The sequence below is a fragment of the Epinephelus moara genome, chromosome 6, assembly GCF_006386435.1.
Source record: "Epinephelus moara isolate mb chromosome 6, YSFRI_EMoa_1.0, whole genome shotgun sequence".
NCBI lineage: Eukaryota > Metazoa > Chordata > Actinopteri > Perciformes > Serranidae > Epinephelus > Epinephelus moara.
This window is the reverse complement of record NC_065511.1, coordinates 35,565,619-35,591,908: the sequence shown is the minus strand read 5'-3', so window position 1 is coordinate 35,591,908 and position 26,290 is coordinate 35,565,619. Positions and strand designations below refer to the sequence as shown.

At 42.0% G+C, this 26,290-nt stretch overlaps 1 protein-coding gene across 1 annotated transcript; it reads left to right on the top strand.

Moving 5' to 3' along the window:
* Positions 1-1,001: 1,001 nt before the first annotated feature.
* rab25b (RAB25, member RAS oncogene family b) lies at positions 1,002-20,044 on the top strand. The gene is made up of 5 exons (XM_050045959.1): positions 1,002-1,305; positions 10,628-10,823; positions 15,987-16,180; positions 17,059-17,139; positions 19,425-20,044. The coding sequence occupies exons 1-5, from the start codon at positions 1,269-1,271 to the stop codon at positions 19,538-19,540; spliced, it is 624 nt and encodes a 207-aa protein (XP_049901916.1). The 5' UTR covers positions 1,002-1,268; the 3' UTR covers positions 19,541-20,044.
* Positions 20,045-26,290: the final 6,246 nt, after the last annotated feature.

Genomic DNA, 26,290 nt, shown 5'->3' with positions numbered 1-26,290 from the left:
TAGATATTTTTTTTTTGGACCATCCTCTGTAAACCCTAGAGATGGTTGTGTGTGAAAATACCAGTAGTTTCTGAAATACTCAGACCAGCCCGTCTGGCAGCAACAACCATGCCACGTTCAAAGTCACTTCAATCACCTTTCTTCCTCATTCTGATGCTCAGTTTGAACTTCAGCAGGTCGTCTTCACCATGTCTAAATGCCTAAATGCATTGGGTTGCTGCCATGTGATTGGCTGATTAGCTATTTGCGTTAACAAGCAGTTGAACAGGTGTACCTAATAAAGTGGCCAGTGAATATATGTGTTTCATTATATCAGACTCTGGACCCTGCTCAGTCACTTGCCTTTAAAACCTGAAATGAATATTAATAAAAGCGTAATGACTGTAAAACTAAAAAACCTTGGTCAGTCTTTGTAAGTGCAGTTTAGTCACAGCCTCAGGCTTGCACAACATATTTTTAACTTCACTTAAAATCAGTCGGAGATTTAAATTAAATTGCTTAAAACAAGATTTATCATAGTGACTTTGTTGCATGCTGTCTGTCGGTGTTTATGGGCAATAATGTCAGACATTTTGATGCCTTACTGCTAAGAATTTAACACAAGGAGGCACCAAGTTATAAAGTGAAAGGTTTTTCTCTTTTAACACAGCCATTTTAACCATGACAGAGAGTTTTAAAAGTCCTATTAATATATCACTAAAGTGTACTTATGGCCCCGAGACTGATAAAAATCAAAAAATATGAAGTTTCCTGTACAGAAATACAATGAAACATCTGTTCCAGGGTGTTTTTCCCTTATAGTGATGAAGCAAGACTCACTTCCTGCTTCCTGGCTGCAGTAATGTGATTGGTCCAGCAGGAGGCGCCTGACAACCCCTCTCAGCCTCACCTGCTAGTCGCCCCACCTGTCCAACCTGCCTTACACTGACTCTGTTTCCAAGACACACCTCCACAGCTGCCCCACCACTCCCTGACACAAGCCCCGCCTGCTGCTGCAGAGCAACCTGGATACACTCAGCATGCCCTGTTCAAACAAGCCAGCTTTCTATTAACTCAGATAGGGAAGGGTAGCGAAGGGCAGAGAGCTGGCGACTAGCATTCATGTGTCAAAACATATCTTGCAGCCATTTTATTTCCTGAAGCCTGAGGATCTGAGGGGGCAGGCGGGCTCTGTGGTGTGAGTCAGTGTCGTCTTACATCCTGTAATCAGGCTGTGAGTGCTGGAGACGGCAGTAAACTGAGGGGCGGCAACACTGAATGGACAGAATATGGGGTCAGATGAGGCCTACAACTTTGTCTTTAAGGGTGAGTGCATGTTCTGTTTACTTGATCTAATCCTCAGGTGCATCTCTACAGTGTGTGAAGAGATGACTCTGAAATGGTCCTTTGTCCTTCACATTATACTTCCTTGTTTATCATTAACTTAAAGGAACAGGACTGTGTTGTGCAGCAACAGAATGCAATATATTCACAGTAATACACAGCTTACTATAATACACACTACACAGTAATACACAGCTGATAGTCTGATCTTATGTGTATGGGTGTTTACAGTTCAGTCATCTGTGTAGGTTAATAATGTATGTTGGTGTTTTGCAAGTTTAAAAACACTTCAGGTGAGCTGCATCATTACAAAGGTAATAAACCATAAGTAGTCCAGTATATTGTGCCTGAGTGAGTAAGCAATAAGCATGCATAGTACAGGGTGTTGTTGAAACCAGGATGTGTACTTTAATTCCTGCTTATCTGTTGCATGCCACGCAGAACAACATGGTAAGCAAGTGTCTGGTTTAAAGCCCTGTGTCAGTGACAAAAGACAAAGTGCATCACTCATACAGTCCTTCTCCTAAATACAGTGATTGCTGGAAGTACTGACAGTGCATCTGCGCTGGACTTATCTGTTCTCTGCTCTGTTCTTTGAAAAGTACCAGCTTGTGCCACTCAGTCTCTTCATCCTGCACTCTGCCTACTACATGACACAGTAATCATTTCTTAAACGCAGCTAGTTAAGGTACCAGATGGCTCCTAGCAGATGTTCCCGAGGAGTGAAAGGCATTCAGAGAGGTGACTCGGTTCAGGTGCATGTGATGTGACATTTGGGGTGCAAAGTGCCGGGTTGATAAAAGGCACTGCAGGTGAATGGTGAAGCCAAAGTAACTGTGTCCATCTGAAAGCATCACTTACTGTATTAATGAGTTCACAAATCACACATTCAGTAACAGATTTGCCTTTTACGGGCTTTGGGGCCATAATAGTTAAAGGGATAGTTCACCCCAAAATCAAAACTGCATATTTTTCCTTGTACCTGTAGTGCTGTACATTAGTGTAGATTGTTTTGGTGTGAGTTGCCGAGTGTTGACGATAGCAGCCGTAGAGATGTCTGCCTTCTCTCCAGTATAATGGAACTAGGTGGCACTCAGCTTGTGGTGCTCAAAGCGCCAAAAAAAAATCCATTAAAAACAACTCAACAGCAATGTCCCTTTCTAGAAATCATGACCCACTTACTAAAAATAATCCACACACCTTGTTGTGAGCAGTTTCATGCAGGAACTATTTTCTTTCTACCAAACTACACTCACCAACTATCACGGCACATAAGGAAGCGTGCATTTACTCACAGATGAGAGGCTCGTGCTTGTGACAGCGTGAAAGGTAAACACAGATGCCCTCCTCCTCAGTTGAGCTGTAACATTAGCTAGCTCAGTGGTGCTAGGTGAGTTAGCAGTAGATGCACACTTGCTTCTACGCAGTGATAAAGTTGGTGGGTGTAGTTCAGAAGAAAGGTCCTCCTGGGGGACCCTGAGGTGTTCCTAGGCCAGATGAGATATGTAATCCCTCCGGTGTGTACTGGGTCTGCCCGTGGGACGTGCCCTGAACACCTCTAACAGGAGGCGCCTAGGAGACATCCTGATCAGATGCCCGAACCACCTCAACTGACCCCTTTCAATGAAAAGGAGCAGCGGCTCTACTCTGAGCTCCCTCTGGATGTCCGAGCTCCTTCCCTATCTCTAAGGCTGAGCCCAGCCACTCCATGGAGGAAACTCATTTCAGCTGCTTATATCTGCGATCTCATTTTTTCAGTCACTACCCAGAGCTCATGACCTTAGGGGAGGGTTGGGACGTAGATGGACCAGTAAATCCAAAGCTTCGCTTCGCTTTGCTTCAAAAGATTCGAAAGCTTCTACCCCTGTTCACAAGTGAGGGTAGAATGAAAATGTAAAACTGAATATTTCAACATTCTGGGGAATACGCTTGTTTGCTGTCTCGCTGAGAGAAAGATGAACTATTGATACTACACTTAGCTAAGCTTAGCATAGCATAGCATAAAGCCTAGAATCAAAGGGGAACAGCTAGCCAGGCTCTGTCTAGAGGTCACAGAATTCACCTACAGCACCTCTAATGCTCACACATTAACACATTATACCTCATTTGTTTAATTTATGCGAAGACTGAAGTGGAAAAATGAAAATGAAGTTGTGGTTTTTTGGAGGTTTATATGCAGGACTGTTTCACCTCACTACTTCCTGTTTCCCCTTAATTCCAGTCTTTATGCTAAGCTAAGCTATCTGCCTGATGGCTGTAGCTTCACACTTACTGTACATGAGAGTGGTATTGATCTTCTCATCTAACTCTCGGCCAGAAAGCAGCTAAGCTTATTTACAAAAATATCGAGCTGTTGCTTTAATGGGCGAACAAACAGGAACAAACCTCAGGGGAGGCAACAGACGAGGGATCCCTCTTCTCGCCAGTGAATTGTGAATGGGCGAACAAACTGATTGTTATCTCTGAATAAACTCACTCTGCTGCTGCAGTGCTCTTACAGTAAGCAGTGGGTGCTGTAGTATCTCGAAGGTATGAGGGGGTTTTCATTCCACCTAGCGATTCACTGATAACTGAGAGAAACTAATCAGTAAAATCTGATTCTATAGAGCTGCTTGGAATGTAAGCCTGCACGCTGTCGACCCTACACACACTGTACATGGACACACTGTGGGAGAAAAGTCTTGTTATTTGTTGTCATATGCGCCATTACAGAGAAGGAGTTGTTCAACCCTCCAACAATGTTCAATAAATATGAATTAAAAGAAAAACATGCAAGTGAAAAAAGAGGATTAAAGACATAAAGTAGGGCAGATGTTAAAATTTAGACATTAAATATAACATATATAGAATATAAAATCAAATCATATGTATTTGTGGTAGACAGCTGTACAGTAATTACAGTGTATATTAAGTATATATACATCAGTCAGCCAAAACATTCAAACCAGTGACAGATGAAGTGGGCAACATTGATCATCTTGTTACAGTGCATTGTTCTTGGAAACCTTGGGTCCTGGCATTCATGAGGATGCTACTTGCCGTACCAGAACCACCTAAACACCATTGCAAATAAAGTGCACCCCCTCATGGCAGCGGCATTCCCCAATGGCAGTGCCCCCTAGCAGGACAAGTTGCCATGTCACGCTGCAAAAACTGCTTAGGAATGGCCCGACAAATGTGACAAATAGCTCAAGGTATCGACCCGGCCTTCAAATTCCCCAAATCCCAATCTGATCGAGCATCTGTGGGACATGCTGGTACCCGACCTCTCAAACTACAAGACGCAAAGGATCCTCTGCCAACACCCCGATCCCAGACACCACAGGACACCTCCCAGAGGTCCTGTGTCCATGCCTTGGCAGGTCAGCCCGATTCAAGGAGGCCCCGCTATGGATCAGGGGTACCCCTAGGGTACCAGCATATCCCAGAAATGCTCAATCAGATCAGGATCTGGGGAATTTGGAGGCCAGGTTGACGCCTTGAGCTCTTTGTCACGTTCCTCGGGACATATCTGAGTAGTTTTTGCGGTGTAGCATAGTGCTTGGTCCTGCTTTGGGGGGCACTACCATCAGGGAGTGCCGTTGCCATTAAGGGGGACACTTGATCTGCAACAGTCAGTACGTTTACATGCACAGTTAAGTCAAACTACGGTTATAGCTCGGCTAGGCCATTTGGTTGTACTACTGTCCTTGTCCCAGTATACAAGCAAGGGAGGGGAATCAGTTTATTGACTAAAGCATGTCCTACTCCGCTACCATAGGTGGTGAAATGCCCCCGTTCAGCTTGTTAGTATTGGACCTTTTTCCAGTTGACCAGACCAATTGACAGACTAGTTATCTACAGTTAGCTAGTGGCTAACTGGTACCATGGTGGACAACTTTGCAGCTCTGCACGAGGAGACACAGCTAGACACATACAAGGCTCTGGATGTAGATTTTTACCATGTTGTTACCGGCTTCTTCTTCTGTTAAGCATTTAATGGTTTTGACTTCTGGGTCAAAGCTCGGGGCGGACACTGGAGCATGCGCCGATCACCTCGGCCAGTTTGAGTTCGATTGGCTGTATACATGCAGGAGCAATTTGACTCCCAATCGCATTATCTGAGTGTGTTAGTCCGACTTTTAGTAATTCGGTTTAGGACGATTTCAGTCGGACTAACACAATAAGTAGATTTTTTTCTAATGTCATGTAAATGCAGGTGTTTGGGTTGGTGGAGTGTCTCAGGTGGCATCCACAGAAATGCCAAGACCCAAGGTTTCCCAACAGAGCATTGCCTTGTAACAAGATGATCAAAGATGTACAGAGATGTAAGCAGGTGAAAAACAGTAAGTAAAAGTACATAAAGGTAAAGTGACAGTAGTCATGGTAGCGGGAATGCTGCAGCAATGAGTTTATTCTAGGCAAAGCATTTCTGCTGGGTTTTCATTCATCAACTCTGTGATATTGCATTAAATTAAGTAACCAAGTACCTAAAGTTAACTTGCAAACTAAGAAACATATGCTCATGTTCAATAATGCTCATTTTGCAAACTATAATGTGTTTAAATATTAAATATTGGACATAAATGAATATGGAGCTTGTCAGAATTAAACTTTGCTCCGTCAGATATACTCATAAGTCATTTTAGGTCTCCACCAGGATTTCTGTGTACAGCACAGAAGTTACATTTCCAGTCCTGAGGGTCATGAAAACAAACAAAAGGAAAATTTAATCCTCACTGCATCGCATCGAGTTCTTCCTCCAAATCAACAAACCAGGCTTGAAGGCCTCTTGTCCTGTCATCGCCATAGAAACCAGGGGCATTGTTTGCATAAGAAGTTACTGAGTAGTGGAGGAGAAGAGGGGGAGAACAGGCCGTCTCACCTCACCCACTGAAAGAAAAAGCAGCACAGTGAACAATTACCTAAAACTAGCAAAAGTAGAGCAGCTTGTAAAACATTCCTTGGGCATGACTTTAGACTTTAGGTTAAACACACTGTAAATCAAGAACTGGGGCAGAGTCATTTGTGCTCGTGCCTTTATGGGAGTCAGCAGGTGCTCACCAGCTTTATTCAAATTTGTGGTTGAGTTACTGGTGAACAATGAGTAAATGGTTTGTGAGTTGAAGTTCAGTCTTGGCTTTGGAAACAGACGTTGCGGAAACAATCTCACAGCAAGGTCCCTTTAGTAGCTGTTCTGGTTTACCTGGTTTTCTGGTTTGGCTGTTCTGGCTTTACCTGGTCGTCAAAGAGTTGTTCATTTCAGTGACTTGTTTTTAAAGATTGAGGTTCGATCTCGGCCTTGGAAAAGAAAGAAGTTAAGAAAACAGTCTCATCACAGTGTTCATTTAGTAACTGTTCTGGCATTTTACCACATTATCTTCAACAGCAAATAAAGAGCGAATAGGCAAACTCCACCTGCAGATAAAGATCATGTAACATGATTGAAAGCTGTTAAAGATTATGGTGGATCTTGTGGTGAGATTGTTTTCAGTAACCAATTGTATACTTAAAAAAGGAATTTTGATAGAACCACAGGAGCAGCACACTGATGATGTCAGAGGGCTGTGATTGGTTGATTGCAGTGTCGGTCCTGGATTGCAATGTGGGATGTTGATCCAGGAGCATGTCCCACTTGGCAAAATCATGTCGTGCAACACAGCAGCAAACCACTGTTTCCTATGTAAAAAGTGGAGTAATGGTGTCCTGAGCAGAGGATGAAGTCACTCTGCCTCTGTGTGTGTTGTAATCTGAGCTCCTCCAGCGTGGTCCCACTCCCAGGGTGTCAAAATATAGGCCTACCACTTGGGCAGTGGCCCTGGCATCCGTTTAACGTCTGTGTGGGATGCACCGGGCTTTCCACCAACTCCTGCATAAAACCGTCCAAGTCATTTTTTGACGCTCAGAGCAACAACTTTGACCCAGATGAGTGGCGTTCGAGACCAACAAACAACAACATTGGTTGCGGTGTTTGTGGCACTCCGGGTGTTTTTAAGTGACACGCCGCAGCTTTTCTGAAATCATTTGTGCCACTCGTTTTTTTTGGCAACATGTCGCTGCTTTTCTGGCTGCATTTGTGGCGCTCAAAGTCAGATGTTTTTTGGCCACATTCGCCATCTTTTTCTTACCACAACCAAGTAGTTTTGTTGCCTAAACATAGCCATCAACCTTCTTACCGCCAACTCCTTCTACATCAAGATACAGCGCAAAAAGCTGCCCTCATTGTCGTCTTAATAACGTCTGTGGCTTCTGCCTATGCTGCAAAATGTGATGTGTAGGGATGAGATTATGTTGCTTCTCTGGGGTGTGTTGTGGTTAGCTGGTCTGCCCGTGTGTGCATGTTAGTGCGTGTGTGTATCCTACTGGCTAGCTCATTGCCGCCACTCTGCACAGCTCCCATGCTTCCGATACTTAACTCTGTCAGCACTGTTGCAGTTGTTTTGCTCTGTTTATGGAGTTATTTGCTAGCCACCACCATGATGAGAACTGTGTACAGACAACTCATACGTTCTGAATTTTGAATCTCATACGGCAGTTACCATTGATATCGGGATGGCTCTGGTGCTGAGCTCTGTCAGTACTGTTGCAGTTGTTTTGTTTTGTTATGGAGTTAGTGCAATTAGCTGCTAGCTGCCACCTCCATGTTGAGAACTGTGTACAGACAACTCATACCCTCTGAATTTCGAATAGAGCCCCTTTTAAAAGATGTGTTAATTAATTACTTTTGTTGGTGGATGGAGCTTTTGTCTTTATCTTCGAACAGCAACGGGCTAGCTGTCTTCCTCTGCTTCCAATCTTTATGCTAACCTAAGCTAAACTTGTAGCTTACAGACATAGAGTAATATCAACATTCTCATCTAACTCTTGGCAGGAAAACAGGTAGTTCTCAAAATATCAAACTATTCTTTTAACCCTCATCACACCCTTACTCTATATTTAATGGCTGCTGAAATGTCACAAGAATTATCTGTGTTCACAAGCTCACACGCCTCGGCATTAGGCTGTGACTCTGCCTTATCCAGTCCTAGATCCCAGCGCCACTGTGTTTTCACAGTGTGGTCATATTTTCCTATCTGCGCCAATTAAGCCAAGCCTTCTTTTCTCTCTGAGTCAACCACTAACAACTGAAACCCAAACATTAGTCACTGAAATGTACAGAGGGGGTGTCTGAGTTGTTTCCCGTCCTGTTTGATCAGTAGGAAGGTTCTCCTGACCAAGATAAAAGGAGGTGGCAGCTCAACTTGTTCCACCTGATTTGGAATCACCTTACACTGTAGGAGACTGTTTTATTTCCTGAAACAAAGGTTCACTTGTGAGAGATTTTTGCCCCAAAGGCTTTAGAGGGGGAAGTGTGTCCTCCCCCTCTAGGAAAGTTGACAAATGTGGAAAAAGAAATACAAATTACAGTAAATTTGTCCTTCCGTTTTGTTAAAATAGGTTTCCTAAACATCAGTAACGCAGATCATGAGTGAGGCATGAGTGATCTTTGTGCTGCACAGCATCCGTGATAAATTTAAACCATGCTCTGAGCCAATTTTGGGGAAATTGCAGACAAATGCAGGAAAGAAAACTAAAAGGAAATCTTCAAAATGCCAACTGTGAAGTCCTCCACCTCTGCAGCTACATTTTTGGCCCTACGGGTTTCACTCCTGCCTGTGCTTTGCTTCCTTTACTTGACACCGTCACTCCTCGCTGACTAAATAAATATAAAATAAACAAAACCATAAGTGTATTTTAGAATTGGCATCTCACCAGTGCATGCTGGGATCGCCTACAGAGGCTCCACAAGATCCTCAGTGCTAATCAGTAATCTGGTGTAAAGAGACAAATATATTCCTGAGACACAAAATGACTATAAGAAGATACAAATAAACTACAAAGAGACACAAAACAAACAAAAAGACATACATTTATGTCAAAGAGACACAAAATGACTTAAAGAAAAACAAAACAACCAAAGAAAGAGACAAATAAACTCCTAAGAGACACAAAATGACCTCAAAGAGACACAACACAGATAAAAAGATGCATAAAACAACTACAACAGGACACAAAACAATAAAAAAAAACACACATATACCTCAAAGAGCCACAGAATGACTTCAAAGAGACACAAAACAACCAAAGAAAGAGACAAATATACTCCTAAGAGACACAAAATGACCTCAAAGAGACACAAAACAACTACAAAGAGACGCAAAGAAACTACAAAGATACATAAAACAAACAAAAAAAACACACATACCTCAAAGAGACACAGAATGACCTCAAAGAGCCACAAAACAACTACAAAGAGACACAAAACGAACAAAAAGACATACGTTTACCTCAAAGAGACACTAAACGACTTCAAAGAAAAACAAAACAACCACAAGAAGACACTGAACAATTTTTTTTTTTTTTAAAAAAACAGACATATACCTCAAAGAGCCACAAAACAACTACAAAGAGACACAGAACGAACAAAAGACACATTTACCTCAAAGAGACACATAACAAAAACAAAACAACCAAAGAAAGAGACGAATATACTCCTAAGAGACACAAAATGACCTCAAAGAGACACAAAATGACTACAAAAAGATGCAAAGCGAACAAAAAAGACATACTTTTACGCCAAAGAGACACAATACGACTTCAGAGAAAAACAAAACAACCAAAGAAAGAGACAAAAACACTCCTAAGAGACACAAAATGACCTCAAAGAGACACAAAACAACTACAAAGAGATGCAAAGAAACTACAAAGAGACACAAAGCGATTTGAAAAAAACACAAGACAACCACAGGGACACACAACATTACCACAAAGAGACACCAAAACAATAAAAAGATGCTGACAACCACAAAGAAAGCAACACAAAGCCTGTGTCTTGTTCCTGGGTAGGAGAGGTGGTGGGGCCTTGTGCATATCTGTGCCCAGGGACCCATCGTCTTATAATCCGCCCATGGTTATGGACCAACCCACATTTTTCCCCAGTATTTTACTCAACATGTCCTCTTGCTGCATTATTTGCTCTGCATGCTTCAGTTAAAACAATTAACTCATTTACCGTGAGGGTGTGGAGCTGTTTAGGATCTCATATCCCCGGTGGTGTAATTACCCCCAGTCTTATAAGAATGAGGTTATATGGGGCAACCAAGAAAGACTCACCTAGACTAAAAGCCTCTGTTAAGAAGGGCTGTAAAGGATGAGGTGGACGCACAGGAATGGCTCATGTTAGGCTCTGTGAATGTGAGTCTTGTCTCCTCTATCCAAGACACTATGGGTTTAGTTTTTGCAACAACTGACCCACTTTAAGAAATTGTGTTTGTGTCCTCCGCAGTGGTTCTAATAGGAGAATCTGGAGTAGGAAAGAGCAACCTGCTGTCCCGCTTCACCAAAAACGAGTTCAACCATGACAGTCGCACAACCATCGGGGTTGAGTTCAGCACACGGACAGTGCAGCTCAGCGGCTTCACCATCAAGGCCCAGATCTGGGACACGGCTGGGCTGGAGCGATACCGGGCCATCACTTCTGCGTGAGTGCAACACCCATCACTATATAGATTCTCACACACACACACACACACACTGATGGAATATATGTTTATTTTGTTTGGGCACATCTGTTTTGTTTTGTTGCATTGCTTTATGACAGATTTTCAAGGCATTCCTGCAGTTATTCTAATATAAAATATTACATTTTTAGTCCACCTACTTTATGTTAAACTGTCTGAACTGCTTTCAGTTCACCTACTGATTGTCTACCTACACCGACCCAAAGGCAGAGGCGGTTCTGACCTTGTCCATTTTAGTCCTATTAAGGTATTTGGGAATGTAAGAGCCAGAGAGCCTTTGATTTAAATTGCAACATCTGTTGCGGTTGTCTTACTTAATGGTTTTACTGTGAGTAAAGAAACTGACATCTCTTCGTATTACACAAGGATTGCAATTGTGGCTGTGTTTGATCAACAAGTAAAGAGAAAATACCTCATGGAAAATAATTTAAGTAACTTTAATGCATTAGAAGAATATGCACACATTCAGAGAAATATGCTTTTTTGTTTTCCTGCTGAAGGTTGGATGACAAGATTGATACATGTCTCATGTCTGTACACTTAATATGAAGCTACAGCTAACAGTCAATTAGCTCAGCGTAGCATAAAGACTGGAAACGGGGGGAAACAGCGAGTCTGGTTCTGTCTGAAGGAGGTAAATAAGCATATTATCCAAAATGTTAAACTATTCTTTTAAGTAGCAAGTAGCAGCACAACGTCAAACAACAGGAACAGACATTATTGGTAAATCTAACAGTCTATTTTTGCACAACTTCTTGGTGTTTTATTGGAAACAGTTGTCAGTGCAACACTGAGTAACTAAGCCTAAAAGTCTCAATTAGTGGCTAAAGATGATGGTTCATATTGCTTCATTTCTTTGTGACTAATAAAAGTTCATAAAGAGCCTGCCCTATGTGTGCTGAAGTAACTTAAACGAACGAACAGATGCACCGTTTTGAAAGCCGCACTTCTTCTCAAACAGGCTCACTGAAATTAAAGGCAGTTTATTTTTTCAAATCAACACTTCATGCTTGCTTTGTTGCCAGTTGAGCAACCTGTATGTCGGCATATTGAGGTGGTGCTGTTATCAGCCAAAACACAAGCAAGGACAGGCACTGATCTTACAGTTTCCTCCCACATTAGCTGAAAAACAATCAGCACATTCTCGTCTCCTGTCAGCTCCAAGTTCAGTCTCTTTATTCTTACCATATGTGCAACAGTACCAGAGAAGCAATGAAAATCTTAGGCCTCAGGCACCCTCTAACAACACTCATTAAATATCTATTTAAAAAACAATAAAATCACGGAAGTAAAAGCAAAATCTGAAAGATAAAATAGAGGGCCAGAATGTAAACATAAAATAAAGTAACATAAATTTAAACAATACTGGAAATAAACTGAATGTTAACAGGCACTTAGTGTGTGATGTGAAGTAATATATATACACAGAGGTTATATATAAAGATAAAACATTGGCGTAGATTTTTTGGGAGGGTGCAGGGAACACATCCCCCTTAAAATTTATAACATGTGCATCTGTCCCTGCCAATAACAACATGAAAGTAGCAGAGGACCTTTAATTATTTTGACCAACTGCTAGAATGCAACTCGAAGCCTAGACGTAACAATGCCCTCTGCAGGGCCGACCCTAGACTTTTGGGGGCCCTAAGCAGATTTGGTTTGGGGGCCCTGCTTAGTGTAACGTGTTGCCATTTCACATGGCACTGAACCAAGTTGTGTATTAGCTTTAGTGCACATAATGTACATGAAAAGACCTATTGGTAGCAACACTATCTTTAAATAGACTACAGTGAATACAGGATTATGCTCTTTCTCAGGGCCTTTTGCTTGACCTGGTTAAAGTTTGATTCATATTTTAGTGTTATAGTCTCAATAGAAAGGGCCAAATCTCACCTGTCCTCAATTGGAAGATGTTGAGATGAATTATAAATATTATAAATATCTAATAATAATGTGTAAAGTCTGGTACAGTGAGCAAACAAGAAATACAGACAAAAGGAGCACTGTTTAAATCAATTATTTTAAAATTGCAACCTGTTGTCACTCCAAACTTAACAAATACCACCGCTTTTGTCAGTGGACGTGGGCGTCAGACCGGGATGCACAGAGGCACACTTCATGGGTGGTGGCAGCTTGTAACGCCCCTGGCAACTACCGTAATCTAAAGAGCGAGAAAGTCCATATAGGGAAGGAAGGAAGGGTGGTGGATGGGTCAAACCAACTCCGGACTTTCACCTGGGAGCCTGCTGTTTGTTTCCCGTGTGAAGTTTAAACCAAACCATGATGGGTTTTTCTTTTTTTTGTGAGCCTAACCACGGACTTTTGTTGCATAAACCTATGAAAATAATCCTAAAAACAGGGTTTTACCAATGTTGTAAGTTTATTTTGAAAAAGACTGCATGCATTTAACAAGCAGAAACGGTACATTTCCTGTGAAAACGGAGGTGTATTTTGAAAAGACACTGTATGTAACAAGCGTAAATTGACACGCCATCCCTGAATGTCCAAAACAAACACAGGAGGGTGACTATAGCCCCTTTTACACTGCCAGATTTTTTGCAAATGTTGGGCCTTTTTGCCGGCCAGCTGCGAGCATTTAGACACACAGATGCGGAATGATAAGTTGATCCGAGGTGCCCAATTTTCCGCCTCGTAGGGTAGTCGTATAGGTGGACCTCTTTTAGTTTAAACAGACCAAGGCGGCCTTCTGCAACGGGAGGGGCTGTTGATGACGCCGCACGTGCGACCCACTGGCGGTGGATAAACAGGAAACAGCTGATAGCAGGAATTAGCGAGCAGCTAGTAGCAAGAGGGAAACACAAACCTGACAGACACTGTAAAGATGAGCAACTGGGGAGACAAGGAATTGCGCGCCCTCCTTGTCCTCGCAAACGAAGAGGCCATTAACTGTCAGATGACGGAGATGGTGAAGAACGGGCCGATTTTCGGGAGAATCGCCGCCTGACCAGCCGCAGCTTCCCTCCCACGTCACTGTTTACGTCATACGCTGAGCTACACGTTTTGTTAACTTGCTCACGCCCCCCATTCCCCTGAAAAAGGAGCATTCTGTATAAACAAAAGTAGGCAGGCGGCATTTTGCTGCACTCCCCGATTTTGTTTTTATACTGCCAATGCTGAAAAAAGACCGATTGGGCTTTCCTGCAAATTTGCACAATTCCTATCTAAAAAGGGCTTCTGAGTCATATTTAGACGTGTAGATCCACTGACAAAATGGCGGTATTTGACAAGTTAGGATGGGAATGTGTTAAAAAATTGCCCAAGAATGGGCAAAATATCTGGTAACAGGTAAAATGTAAACATTTTAATGGTGTTAGTATTTGTTTAGTACTCCAGTAAAGTAGTTGGTAGAACTCTTAAGTGCTATATCGTAGGAGTTGCTTGAGTTCCTTGAAGACATTTCATCTCTCATCCAAGAGGCTTCTTCATGTTCTGGTTCTAGTTGGTAGCAGTTTGCGACCCCAAAAGCGATGGTTGCAATCTGCGATAAAACAAAAAGAAGAAGACGTAACTATGTATGATCGAAGCAGGACGTACTATGACGTTTCCACCATGAATAGATGCAGAAAAAAAAAACTACACTCTTGAGGAAAAGTGACAATATAATGGTAAAATAAAACTATAATGGTAGAATGACAAGTGATGAGCTCAAGTGTCAGAAGTCTCACGGCCTGTGGGATGAACCCGACAACTGCAACTTCAACACAGTTGACGCACTCGGGTCCCAAAATCCAACTGGTTAGAGTAGAGACCTTTGTTTGAGCACTCAGCCCTCAGCAGGTCTCTCTTCTATCTGAGGGTGCTCCTGATTCATTTTTTTTAATTAAACTAGAAGGATTAGCAGTGTGGAAACTGGTTTTAAAACAATAGAACCATGTCAATTTTATTTTTAAGACATGGAAAAATCTGAGGATATGCTACACCGCTGGATTAGCTCTTTTCTGACGGCTTGGCTTTCTGAGTAATTACTTGCCGACTTATTCCAGTACGCAAATTCTCACTCCCATGGAATTTCTCATTTGTGCTGTAACAAGCAGCTAAAACCAATTAAAGCGGAATTAATTATATTGCTGGAAGAGGGGAGCAGAGATGGAACTGTGAAGGAAGCATTGATTGGTTCATGACTTCAGAGCAATCGTCAGTCATTACATTTTTTTTTCACTTGACAGCAGGAGACACTGCTTATTCTCTGTGAAGACAGGACAATGCTTAATCACTATTTTTGTATTAACAATGGATCCAGTGTGTTCTGTGAAAGGGGGTTACTCTCAGTGATGAACCCACAGAGAATGTCACCCAACTCTGCAGGTCTATCAGCTCTGCGGAGCTCTCACTGCTCTCATAGTGTCATCTTTGGCCGCTAAAATAAAACACTTTATGCTAGCTGCCCAGCACCAAATGGCACACAGATACAGTTAGCATCCAGCTGGTGAACATAGTGGAGCGTCTATCAGCTGAAGAGCCAGATATTTCCCCCTGGAGTTGGTGATGATCAAAACAGAGCTAAAAGGACGCTAAATATTTGGGCTTAAATTCATCAGGTGACCAAAAACATGACACCAACAGTCCAGTCACCAGAAGAAAACGTTGGCACTGTACATTTCTGCAAGCCAAGAATACATTACATTTTCATACGTATCCTATCAAAGTGATGTAGTATATAAACCAGTTGTGATTTAGCGAGTCATTGCTGTTTTTCCAGCTGCTTATTAGGCTCGAAAACCAGATGTTTGTTACCAAGACATTGCAACTTTTCCTGCTGGAATAGTGGCACAAAAAACGGTTGTGTTTTACAGACATATTGCTGCTTCTCCTGCTGGGATCGTGCCCCCAAAATTGGGTATTTTAAGCCGAAACATGATTTTTTTCTTTACCAAAATGAAGTACTTTTTGCACCTAAACCCAACCACACATTAATCACATTGTTGTTGAAACAAGTTTCAATGTATAAACGTATAATGCTTAAGGTTTTCCTGGCAATTGGGTAGCACCAAATGATGATAATGTTGCTCTGTAATTTTTAAATGTGTAAATAAGCAACTGCGTGCTAACAAGTTCATAAAAAGATACCTAAATGTCACCATAAAGTCAATCTCCTCCCAACAGGTATTACAGAGGTGCAGTTGGAGCCCTGCTGGTCTATGACATCACCAAACACCTAACCTATGAGAGCGTGGAGCGCTGGCTGAAGGAGCTGTACGACCACGCTGACCCCCACATTGTGGTCATGCTGGTGGGCAACAAGACTGACCTGGAGTCAGAGAGATCCGTGCCCACAGAGGAGGCAAAAGACTACGCAGGTACAAAGTGTTAACTCTGTACAGAAAATTCATTGCAGTCAGTGTTTTTAATAAGTGAATGGAAACTAAACTTATGATGATTATAGAGAATTTAATTTGGCTGTCGATGTGTCTCATGTCATGTCATTTATTCATTCATTTTCTATTTTAACTCTTACCTGTAGTGCATTTATCAGTCTAGCTTGTTTTGATGTGAGTTGCTGAATGTTGGAGATATCAGCCTCCCCTCAAATATAATTTAACTAGATGGCACTCGTGGTGCTCAAAGCACCAAAAGATACATTTTAGAAACTCAACAGCAATGTCTCTTTCCAGAAATCATGACCTGGTTACCCACAATAATCCACAGACCTTGTTGTGAGCAGTTTCATGTAGGAACTATTTTCTTCCAACTTAACTATATCACCTGCAGAAGGAAGTGTGCATCTACTCATGGACGATGCTTGTTCTCATGGCAGTGCGAGATGTAAACGTTAATGGCGTCCTCAGCTGAGCTGTAACTAGGTGTGCTAGGTGAGCTAGCAGTAGATGCACACTTCTTTCGGTGCAGTGAGACCATTGGCAGGTGTTCGGTAGAGAGGAAATAGTTCCTGCATGAAACTGCTCACAACAAGGTGTGTGGATTATCTTGAGTAACCAGGTAGTGATTTCTGGAAAGAGACATTGATGTTGGGTTTTTCAAGTGTATTTTTTGGCACCATGAGCACCACAAGCTGAGTGCCATCTAGTTCCATTATACTGGAGAGAAGGCAGACATATCTACGGCTGACATCTCAAACCCTCCGAAACTCACACCAAAAAAATGTGATGTGATTTGGAATATGCAGCTTTAAGTGACACATGCATAAAATAACTAACAGCTTATTCGTATCATCTAGAAAAGCATGGCCTTTTGTTTCTGGAGACGTCTGCCCTTGAGTCGACGAATGTGGATGCAGCTTTCAACAACGTCCTAGCAGGTAATTAATTTTAATGTATTTCACTTTTTCCCACTTTGTTAGAAGCTGTTATGTAAATCTGTTGTTCACATCCAAATCTGCAGAGATACAAAGAGAAGCATATTCTTTTTAACAATAAGGTTGTCACAGTTTATGAACTGTGTGGGTGGCATGTTTGGCTGCCATACAGCATCCCCCAGCCCCAGCTCTTTCTGTCTGCATGTGGGTTTCTGCCAGTTTGCTCCCTCGCATGTCTCACCCTCCTTGTCTTCCCTCCACCGAAGACACATGAATGATGTGGACACACACATTCACCCATTAACATGCTGAGATACGGCTCCACCCTGTGACCCTGAATTTAACCTCACATAGGCAGACCTCCCTCTCTTCAGAGCTCATGGAGGTTTGAGGAAAGTCGAGGGTTGGAAAAGGTCGGGCTCAACGTGACCTTTGGTGGTCCCGCTGCAGCTGTTTGATTGACTGCTTTGGGAGGAAACACCTCCGGTTGGTTTTTGGTTGGAAACGAACAACTTTACAGATTTTTTTGTTTGAAGTGTTGCTGTCTTTTTCTAATCAAAATGTGTGCATTATTTGCACTTGTGCTACTTTTTCCTCTCAAAGTCTGGAAACACTGCAGCTTCTTTTTATTCTAGCACAGAGGAGAGCAGGATGAGTTGAGTGAGGTTTTACTTGAGGGGTCTTTAAAGTGAGGGCATGACAGTAATGTCTCCAACTAAAATATGTACATATATTTCAGGATGTAGCGCCTCCCTGGAAAGAATCACTTTGGATCTAAAATTAATAGTTTACAAAGAGCCCGGTCTCACTCCGAAGTCGTCCGAATCCAGTGCTTGGGCAGTGACTTGCGGCATCAGAAACCAACAAAAAAGGCGTCCTTTAGCATCAGCATGATGCCTGGCGGCATTAAGGCGGCAAAAGTCTGACTGGGGTGGGAAGGAAGGGTGCTGGATGGGTCCAACAAACACTGTCGTTCACCCGAGAGAATGGTGTTCACATCCTGTAAGATTCCAAAGCCAAACCATGTTCTTCTTTCCTAAACCCAACCACGTGTGTTTGTTGTTGAAGGGAAAAAAGTCAATTTGTGGTGTTGTACTGACGTAGTGCATTTATTTTGAAAGAGACTGTATGTAAACAGTAAATTTCCTGTATGTTGAAAGAAAACAATGCATGTAACAGGCAGAACTTGACACGGTGTCCCAGAACGTCAACAACCAACACACCGAACCTTTCACGTTGTATGTGGACGTGGAAAGTCCATGACCAAATCTCAATATGTGACGAGGTTGGAGTGAGAATGTAGTGTCACAAAATATGACTTTCCAAAGTAACGTGGTCTCTTGGCTTAACTTGCCCCCGATGAAGGGTAAATTAAGCCTAGGGAGAGGATAAGTTGAGCCACATGGGGGTAAATCTTATACCCTGTTCTTTTTACCTGTTTCATTTCCATGTATGCTTTAAAGTAGTGATGCTCAACTTGTAGCCCGTGGGCCAAATCTGACCCACAATAGGGTGGACCATTTTCTAATTCACAATGACAATACATTTCTTCACATTTGAATCTAAATTAGGTAAAAGCATCAAAATAGAGCTTGTTTGTTAAAAAAAAATTCTGAGAGAGGATCACCCAGATCCCCCGACAAAGGTCCAGGCTAATTACTTTTATTAATTATTAATGTTTTTCATTAACTGACCCACTGTCATTTTGCAAAACTAGCCCCCCAGCAAAGGAAGTTGAGTTTCCCTAATTTAAAGTCATCCTGTCAAGCTTGCCACCTGATGTACTGACTTCCCACTCTGTACCTCTCTCACTGCTTTGTACAAACCCACAAGAGGAGTTGAAGCCCTGTCTGTCTTCTGTTTATAGCAGCATGTCATGATGGGTTTTGGTCCCAAAATTCAAAATGCCACATCATTTTGGTGATAAAATGTAAGAACACAATGTAGAATTACAGTCAAATAATACGTTAACGATCATTATAAGTGAGTCATTGCCTCAGCTTCCCCTAGCTGGGTTCCCCTTTACTGGTTTAAATCACTGGTTCAGTTTGTTTTGGAGAGAACGAGACCTTTGTGGATAATATGGCTCCTGGTAAAAAACCTCCTGAACCATGAACACTGAAGGAATTCTAACTGGGAGGTCTTTTAACTGGTTTCAATCTGCAATTTACCGTGAGACAGCACCATATCCCCCAAAATTTTACACAAACTTTAACATAACACCTTGAACTTGAATGTGCTCACCATTTTCCCATGAAAATGTAATGTATATTATTTTTCTGCCACAGAGATTCACAGGAAGGTGAGCAGTAAGGAGGTTGTTCGGGGCTCGATCAGCGCTGTGTCCTTGAACAACAGAGCAGAAGAGACGGAGGAGAATAAGCCCTGCTGCAGGAACATCTGACCACAAGGTCCTTCAGGAGCCTCAGGGTGGGTGACAGGTGACCCACAACCCTGTGCTCGAGAGCTCGACGACAGGCGGGGCGACACGGCAACCGTGTGTGCCAGTATCAACGGTCCTGGCTTATGTGATGCCACTTTGAAAATGACTGATTTACAAGTCTTACAAGCTGCATGATGGCATGATGTATTCAAATAATGATTCATATATGTGAATGAATGTAGCTGGAGACCAACATGAATCCTTTTAAGACTCCCTGCCGACTATTGAACATAGGTCGAAAGTAAAACACCAACACCATGTTACCTGTAACATGACATATGTATAATCAATGCACAGAATTTGAGTACCACAGACACATCATGCCGTGTGTAAATGTAAATAACACATGACTGTTGGTTGGTTGGTGTCACTGTGAGTGTTGCTGTCACTGCTGTGTGTGTGCTCCATCTTATGATTAATGATGAGACTGATTGTAATGGTTAAGAAATAAATGATTTATGGAGACCTACTGTGTTCTTTGTGTCTTATGATGGGGGTTTACAAGAAACAGATCAAAATTTAATCATCTCCAAATAAGAAGCTGATTTATTTCTGATGGGAAAAAGAAAAGATCCATTGTGAGCAGCAAAATTTCCCTCTGGGGTCACTCTGTGAGGCCGCACCCTTAATTATGCATAACTTTAAGCCTTTATAACATGTAAACAGGCGAGTTACATAAAAAGTCAACCCCTGTACAGTTGTCATGAAGGGGAAAATTAGCTATAGATACCCAAAGCATTCTTTACCTGCCTGAATTTTGTGTTTTCCTTCACATATAAAGACTGATCCACCATAAATTTGTGGACATAGACCCTTTTAGGGCCAACGTCATGATGACAAAGGACTGTAGGCTACACGGGAGTCTTAAAATGTCGTCTTGTTGTGTTACTGGGACCCAGAATAGAAGGAGTCATGGCTCAAAACCTAAATGTTATCGCATACCAGCCACCACTGCCAGAAACTGGGGAGGGATTAAGAGGAATATTGGATTTCTCCGCAATGCTAACTTTTAGCACATTAGCTAACGTTAGCTTTGATAGCAAAACAAAATGGAGGAAACCGATCAAGTGTCGTCCTCCTTTGTAAGATTGGCATGGTAACCAACCACAAAGCTTCCTGTGACATCATCCATCCACTGAGTGAGAGCATACGGGTCGGCCAGTCTGGTCCCGTTGGTCAGTGTTTACTTATTCAAGTAACACTCATGGTCCTGAGGCCTGTACTACGAAGCCAGTTCAACTTACCCAGGATATCTTCTCGTTAGCTGGCTTTACCGGTCACATTGTCCGTGTGGATAACCGGTACTACAAAGCTGGTCATCAATGAGTTCAGTCAACTCTGGGTTTTCCTGTCCAGCCAAGAGCGCGTTCATGTGAAAGAAGCAGGGCTGTTAATTACAAGCAACATCATCAGAACCATGAATGAAGTACTTAATATGATATGTGATGAAACGGTACTTAAAGTGTCTGCGAGTGCGAGACAGTAAAATGTCAGTGGTGTTGGGTGTAAACAGTACTCTTTACGTGTAGGTGTCACCAGGCTATAAGTGACATTAGTATAGAGTATTTTTTGCTCTTTAGTTGGATGATGATGAAACTACTCTGAATATGTCACATAAAACACTTTAGAGTAACATCAGACTGTTTCTGCTGCTGAAGTAAAGGGTGGAAAAGTAGCCCCATTAATCACTGAAGAGGTCTATCTGATCTAAATGTTGCATTTAATAACGGGAGCCAATTAGCAGTGTTTTTCTAGTCCTCATGACACAGGTGTCTAAAGTTATTTTGAGCTGCAGTGATGAATCAGAGTGTAAAAATAGCTTTGTGTTAAAATCCCGCTAAAATCATGTGTTTAGTGTGGAAACGATCTGTGTTTGTTAGAAGCTCTGTTTTAAAACCATTAAAAATAGAGCCCTGAAATGATTCTACTATACTGACCTCTAACTTCATATGGTTTAAAGGTTACTGGGTTTTTTTTACCTGAGACTCTGTGGATACTTCTGTCCTCAGTGATCTGACTGGTCAGAGGTCGGGGTGCTGACAGGCTGGTAGCTGTTCTGCATTAGTTACCACGGTGATTTATCCCGCTAAAAAGAGAACCAGCTTTGTAGTACTGAAAACCCAGAGTTAGCCCTGAAGTTAGCTCGCTAACTCCAAATCCTACTTCGTAGTACAGGCCTCAGGAGAGTGAGTGACCTGACATGGTGCGTTCGTAATTTCAGTCTGATGCTCTACACTAAAATGAGAGCCCTGTTAGTCGAAGAGACGGAGCTTTATATCTTTTTTACTCTATAATGATGAAAACTCTGTCTGTGTGTCTGTCTGTCTGTGTGTCTGTGTGTCTGTTCCACGTTTTTCTCCTCACTGACTTGGTCAATCCATATGAAATTTGGCACAGTGGTAGAGGGTCATGGGAGGGTGCGAATGAAGCAATATTACATCAATTGGCCAAAGGGGGGCGCGACAGCAACTGATTGAAATTGCAAACTTTGAATGGGCATATCTCATGCCCCGTATGTCATAGAGACATGAAACTTTGCACAGAGATGCCTCTCCTCATGAGGAACAAATTTGCCAGAACCCATAACTTCCGGTTATATAGATTTTCTGCCATTTTGAATTTTTTGAAAAACACTAGGAAGTTCCTAGGAAGTTTGACCGATCTGCATGAAACTCGGTGAACATAATCTAGGGACCAATATCTAAAGTTCCCTCTTGGCAAAAGTTGGAAAACTTACTAAAACTGAGCTTCTATAAGGCAATGAATATTGCGGAGGGCGTGGCTCATCACATAAAGGTGTATAACATCTCAAGGGTTTCACCGATCACCACGCAACTTTGTAGGCATATGACCACACATAATCTGAGGGGACCCCTCCATTATTGACCCCATCAAACAAAATGGGGGCGCTAGAGAGCTCATTTCTTATCTAGGCCTAACCGCCATATGGATTTTTACTAAACTTGGTAGATATGTAGAACAGGACGCCTCAAGGTGACTGGAGAAATTTAACTCTAACTGGCAACTGGGTGGCGCTATAACAACAGAAAAATGCTTAAAAATGGCTAAAATGCGACCGATCGCTGTGGCTCCCCCTGTGGACCAATGTTGTTGTTTTTTTTTCCTAATTTTTGGTATGACTAAGTCATGGTATGGCATGCTGTACATAATCATGGAAACTGTCAGTGTGTCATTCTGTCTGTCTCACGTTTCTCTACTCACTGATGTGGTCAATTTATGTGAAACTGCACATAGGCATTGAGGACTGGCATAGGTAGAAGGTGACAAAGCTACCAATGGGTATGAACTAGTTTCTTTATAGAGCAACAAACAGTTAAGTTAATCTCACATTCACTCCGCTCGGTCCTCTGGATAACTCCAGTTTGTGCCAGAGTGCACTCCGGCACTTGGAATGCATATTCCTGAATGCACCACTCACATCATCTTCCTCTATTTTCTAAAACAAGCCAACAGAACTTGCTAGCTAGCACTAGCTAATGTCTGTGGAGCATAGTTTTGCCTCCAGCTAAGCCCCGCCCACCAACAAATGTCATACTGTTCACTAACAGGAAAAAGGTCTATAAATTAACCAGGCCTCCCACTTAATATGAGTGCCCCAATGTTGAAATAAAATGTACGCCCTTGGTAGCCAAGACTATGACCTTTTGATGGATCTATCTGACCTCATACCAAACCACTATTACGTTGCCCAAAATCGCACAGGTAAAAGACCACTCACTGTCACACTATCACGACCCACTGAAAAACACGAACAGCACAGAGCCATTGTTCTTGATATTAGTAACACCTGAACACCTGTGATACAGGCCCAAAGAATTCAAGTAATTAAGAATACCAGATTAGTAAGATTTACCACCTCATCTGTGATTCAAATCAATCACAATAACACACCATTAAACCTACAATTAATATCTGTTAATTAAACTCTCTATGAAACACATATAGTTGTATGAGTCAAAGTATGAAACCATATTTCTTCCACATCAAATGCTGAGCTGCATCAGAAGTTCATAACCTAACAGGAACTCCATAATGAGGTCTAAAAAATCTGGAGACTTCAACATACGAAGCGGCAAAGATGTTTTTTCCTTATTTTTAGATGTACAGTAGCATCTCCGTGTGACAGAACAGGTCAGGGCTGCGCAACCTTTTCAAACATGATATCTCTTTTTCCTCCGACTAAGCTGCGATAATTAACTGGCCCAATTAATGTTGGCTGAACTCTGCCAGACTGATGATGCATGGAGTGAATGAGTGCGCAGGCCTCTCTGAAGGGCTGTGGGAGATATGGTAGAAATGTTTTTTCCCTTCCTGCTGCAAATTTAATAACACTGAAACCAAACCAGCTGTCAGTTTTATGGGAAATTAGTGGACTGCCTGATAAGAGACAGAGAAAACAAGAGCTGAACCAATATAATGGCCTTTTTTTATCAAACACAAGATATCAGCTGGTCTGTGTTATCCATGTCTGATGTGATAAAATAAAAAGTTCCTTTCTGAGCACCACAACATGAAAACAGTGTGTAAAACCAGCAGTGAAATCTCATTTTATGATGCGTTTAAACATGGACTCATTAAAGGCTGCAAGCTGTTTCAGGGACTTTCCTGTCCTGCCAAGTAGTAAATTGTGGGAAATACCAAAAACTGTCCAACATAATGTACGAAATTACAGTTTAAACTGTGTATCATTATTCACTTTCACTCTGTGATACCTTCAATGCAGAGTTCTTTATCTAGATAATAATAAATGAGGCACGTCTTTCTATCTGATGCAGTTACATCCAACATTTCAGAATCCATATCTTAGATTCTAATATTAGTTTTAAAACACTGCATAGATGTTGCTTTTAAATTTTATTTGTCACAGAAACTAAGCTGGACTTTTTGAGCTGCTCTGTCAAACATGGATGGATTACTGAACAGGCCAGCTGGGCACAGGGCCTGGCCTCCATCTGCAAAATGTCACTCAGACTACCAACCACGAAGAGACTCATAATTACCACAAAGAGACACAAAGAGATGCAAAGGAAGTGCAAAGAGACACAAAATCATGGGTGAATCATAAGGCAGTGGGCCCCTGGGCACATATATACAAAAGGCCCCACCACCTCTAGTACTCAGGAGCAAGACAGGCAGACTTTGTGATGGTCTTGTGTCTCTTTGTAGTCAGTTTGTGTTTCCTTGTGGTTGCTCTGGCGGCACAGTGATGTGGTGGTTAGCACTGTTGCCTCACAACAAGAGGGTTCCTGGTTCGATTCCAGGAGGGAGCCCTTCTGTGTGGAGTTGCATGTTCTCCTCATGTCAGCGTGGGTTTTCTCCAGGTACTCCAGCTTCCTCCCACAGTCCAAAGACATGTAGGTTAATTGGTGACTCTAAATTGTCCGTAGGTGTGAATGGTTGTCTGTCTCTATGTGACAGCCCTGTGATAGTCTGGTGACTTGTCCAGGGTGCACCCTGCCTCTCACCCAGTGTCAGCTGAGAATAGTCTGGTGACTTGTCCAGGGTGCACCCTGCCTCTCACCCAGTGTCAGCTGAGATAGGCTCCAGCTCCCCCGTGACCCTTATGAGGATAAGTGGTTACGGAAATGGATGGATGTATGTGGTTGTTCTGTGGCCTTTGCTTTGCTTGGAGGGAAATTTGCGTCTTATTAAGGTACATTTGTGTCTCTCTGAGGTAATTTTGTGTCTTATGAAGTAACTTTGTCACTCTTTGATGTAACAGTGTGGCTCTTTTAGTTGTTTTGTGTCTCTTTGTAGTCCTTTTGTGTCTCTTTGGGGTAATTTTGTGTCTTATTAAGGTAACTTTGTGTCTCTTTGAGGCCTTTTTAGTTGTTTTGTGTCTCTTTGTAATCCTTTTGTGTCTCTTAGGGGTAATTTTGTGTCTTATTAAGGTAACTTTGTGTCACTCTGGGGCCTTTTTAGCTGTTTTGTGTCTCTTTGAGGTCATTTTGTGTATTATTAAGTAACTTTGTCACTCTTTGATGTAACATTGTGGCTTTTTTGGTTGTTTTGTGTCTCTTTGTAGTCCTGTTGTGTCTCTTTGGGGTCATTTTGTGTCTTATTAAGGTAACTTTGTGTCACTTATTAAGGTAACTTTGTGTCACTCGGAGGCCTTTTTAGTTGTTTTGTGTCTCTCTGAGGTCATTTTGTGTCTCTTTGGGGTAATCTTGTGTCTTATTAAGGTAATTTTGTGTCTCTTTNTGTGTCACTCGGAGGCCTTTTTAGTTGTTTTGTGTCTCTCTGAGGTCATTTTGTGTCTCTTTGAGGTAATCTTGTGTCTTATTAAGGTAACTTTGTGTCTCTTTGAGGTCTTTTTAGTTGTTTTGTGTCTCTTCGTAGTCCTTTTGTGTCTCTTTGGGGGTAATTTTGTGTCTTATTAAGGTAACTTTGTGTCACTCTGAGGCCTTTTTAGTTGTTTTGTGTCTCTCTGAGGTCATTTTGTGTATTATTAAGTAACTTTGTCCTTCTTTGATGTAACATTGTGGCTTTTTTGGTTGTTTTGTGTCTCTTTATAGTCCTTTTGTGTCTCTTTGGGGTAATTTTGTTGCTTATTAAGGTAACTTTGTGTCACCCTGAGGCCTTTTTAGTTGTTTTGTGTCTCTTTGTAGTCCTTTTGTGTCTCTTTGGGGTAATTTTGTATCTTATTAAGGTAACTTTGTGTCACTCTGAGGCCTTTTTAGTTGTTTTGTG

Coding starts and splice junctions, on each gene's coding strand:
- rab25b (XM_050045959.1), top strand. CDS start 1,269: ATGGGGTCAGATGAGGCCTACAACTTTGTCTTTAAGG. Junction 1,306..10,627: donor CTACAACTTTGTCTTTAAGG/GTGAGTGCATGT, acceptor TGTCCTCCGCAG/TGGTTCTAATAGGAGAATCT. Junction 17,140..19,424: donor TTTCAACAACGTCCTAGCAG/GTAATTAATTTT, acceptor TTTCTGCCACAG/AGATTCACAGGAAGGTGAGC.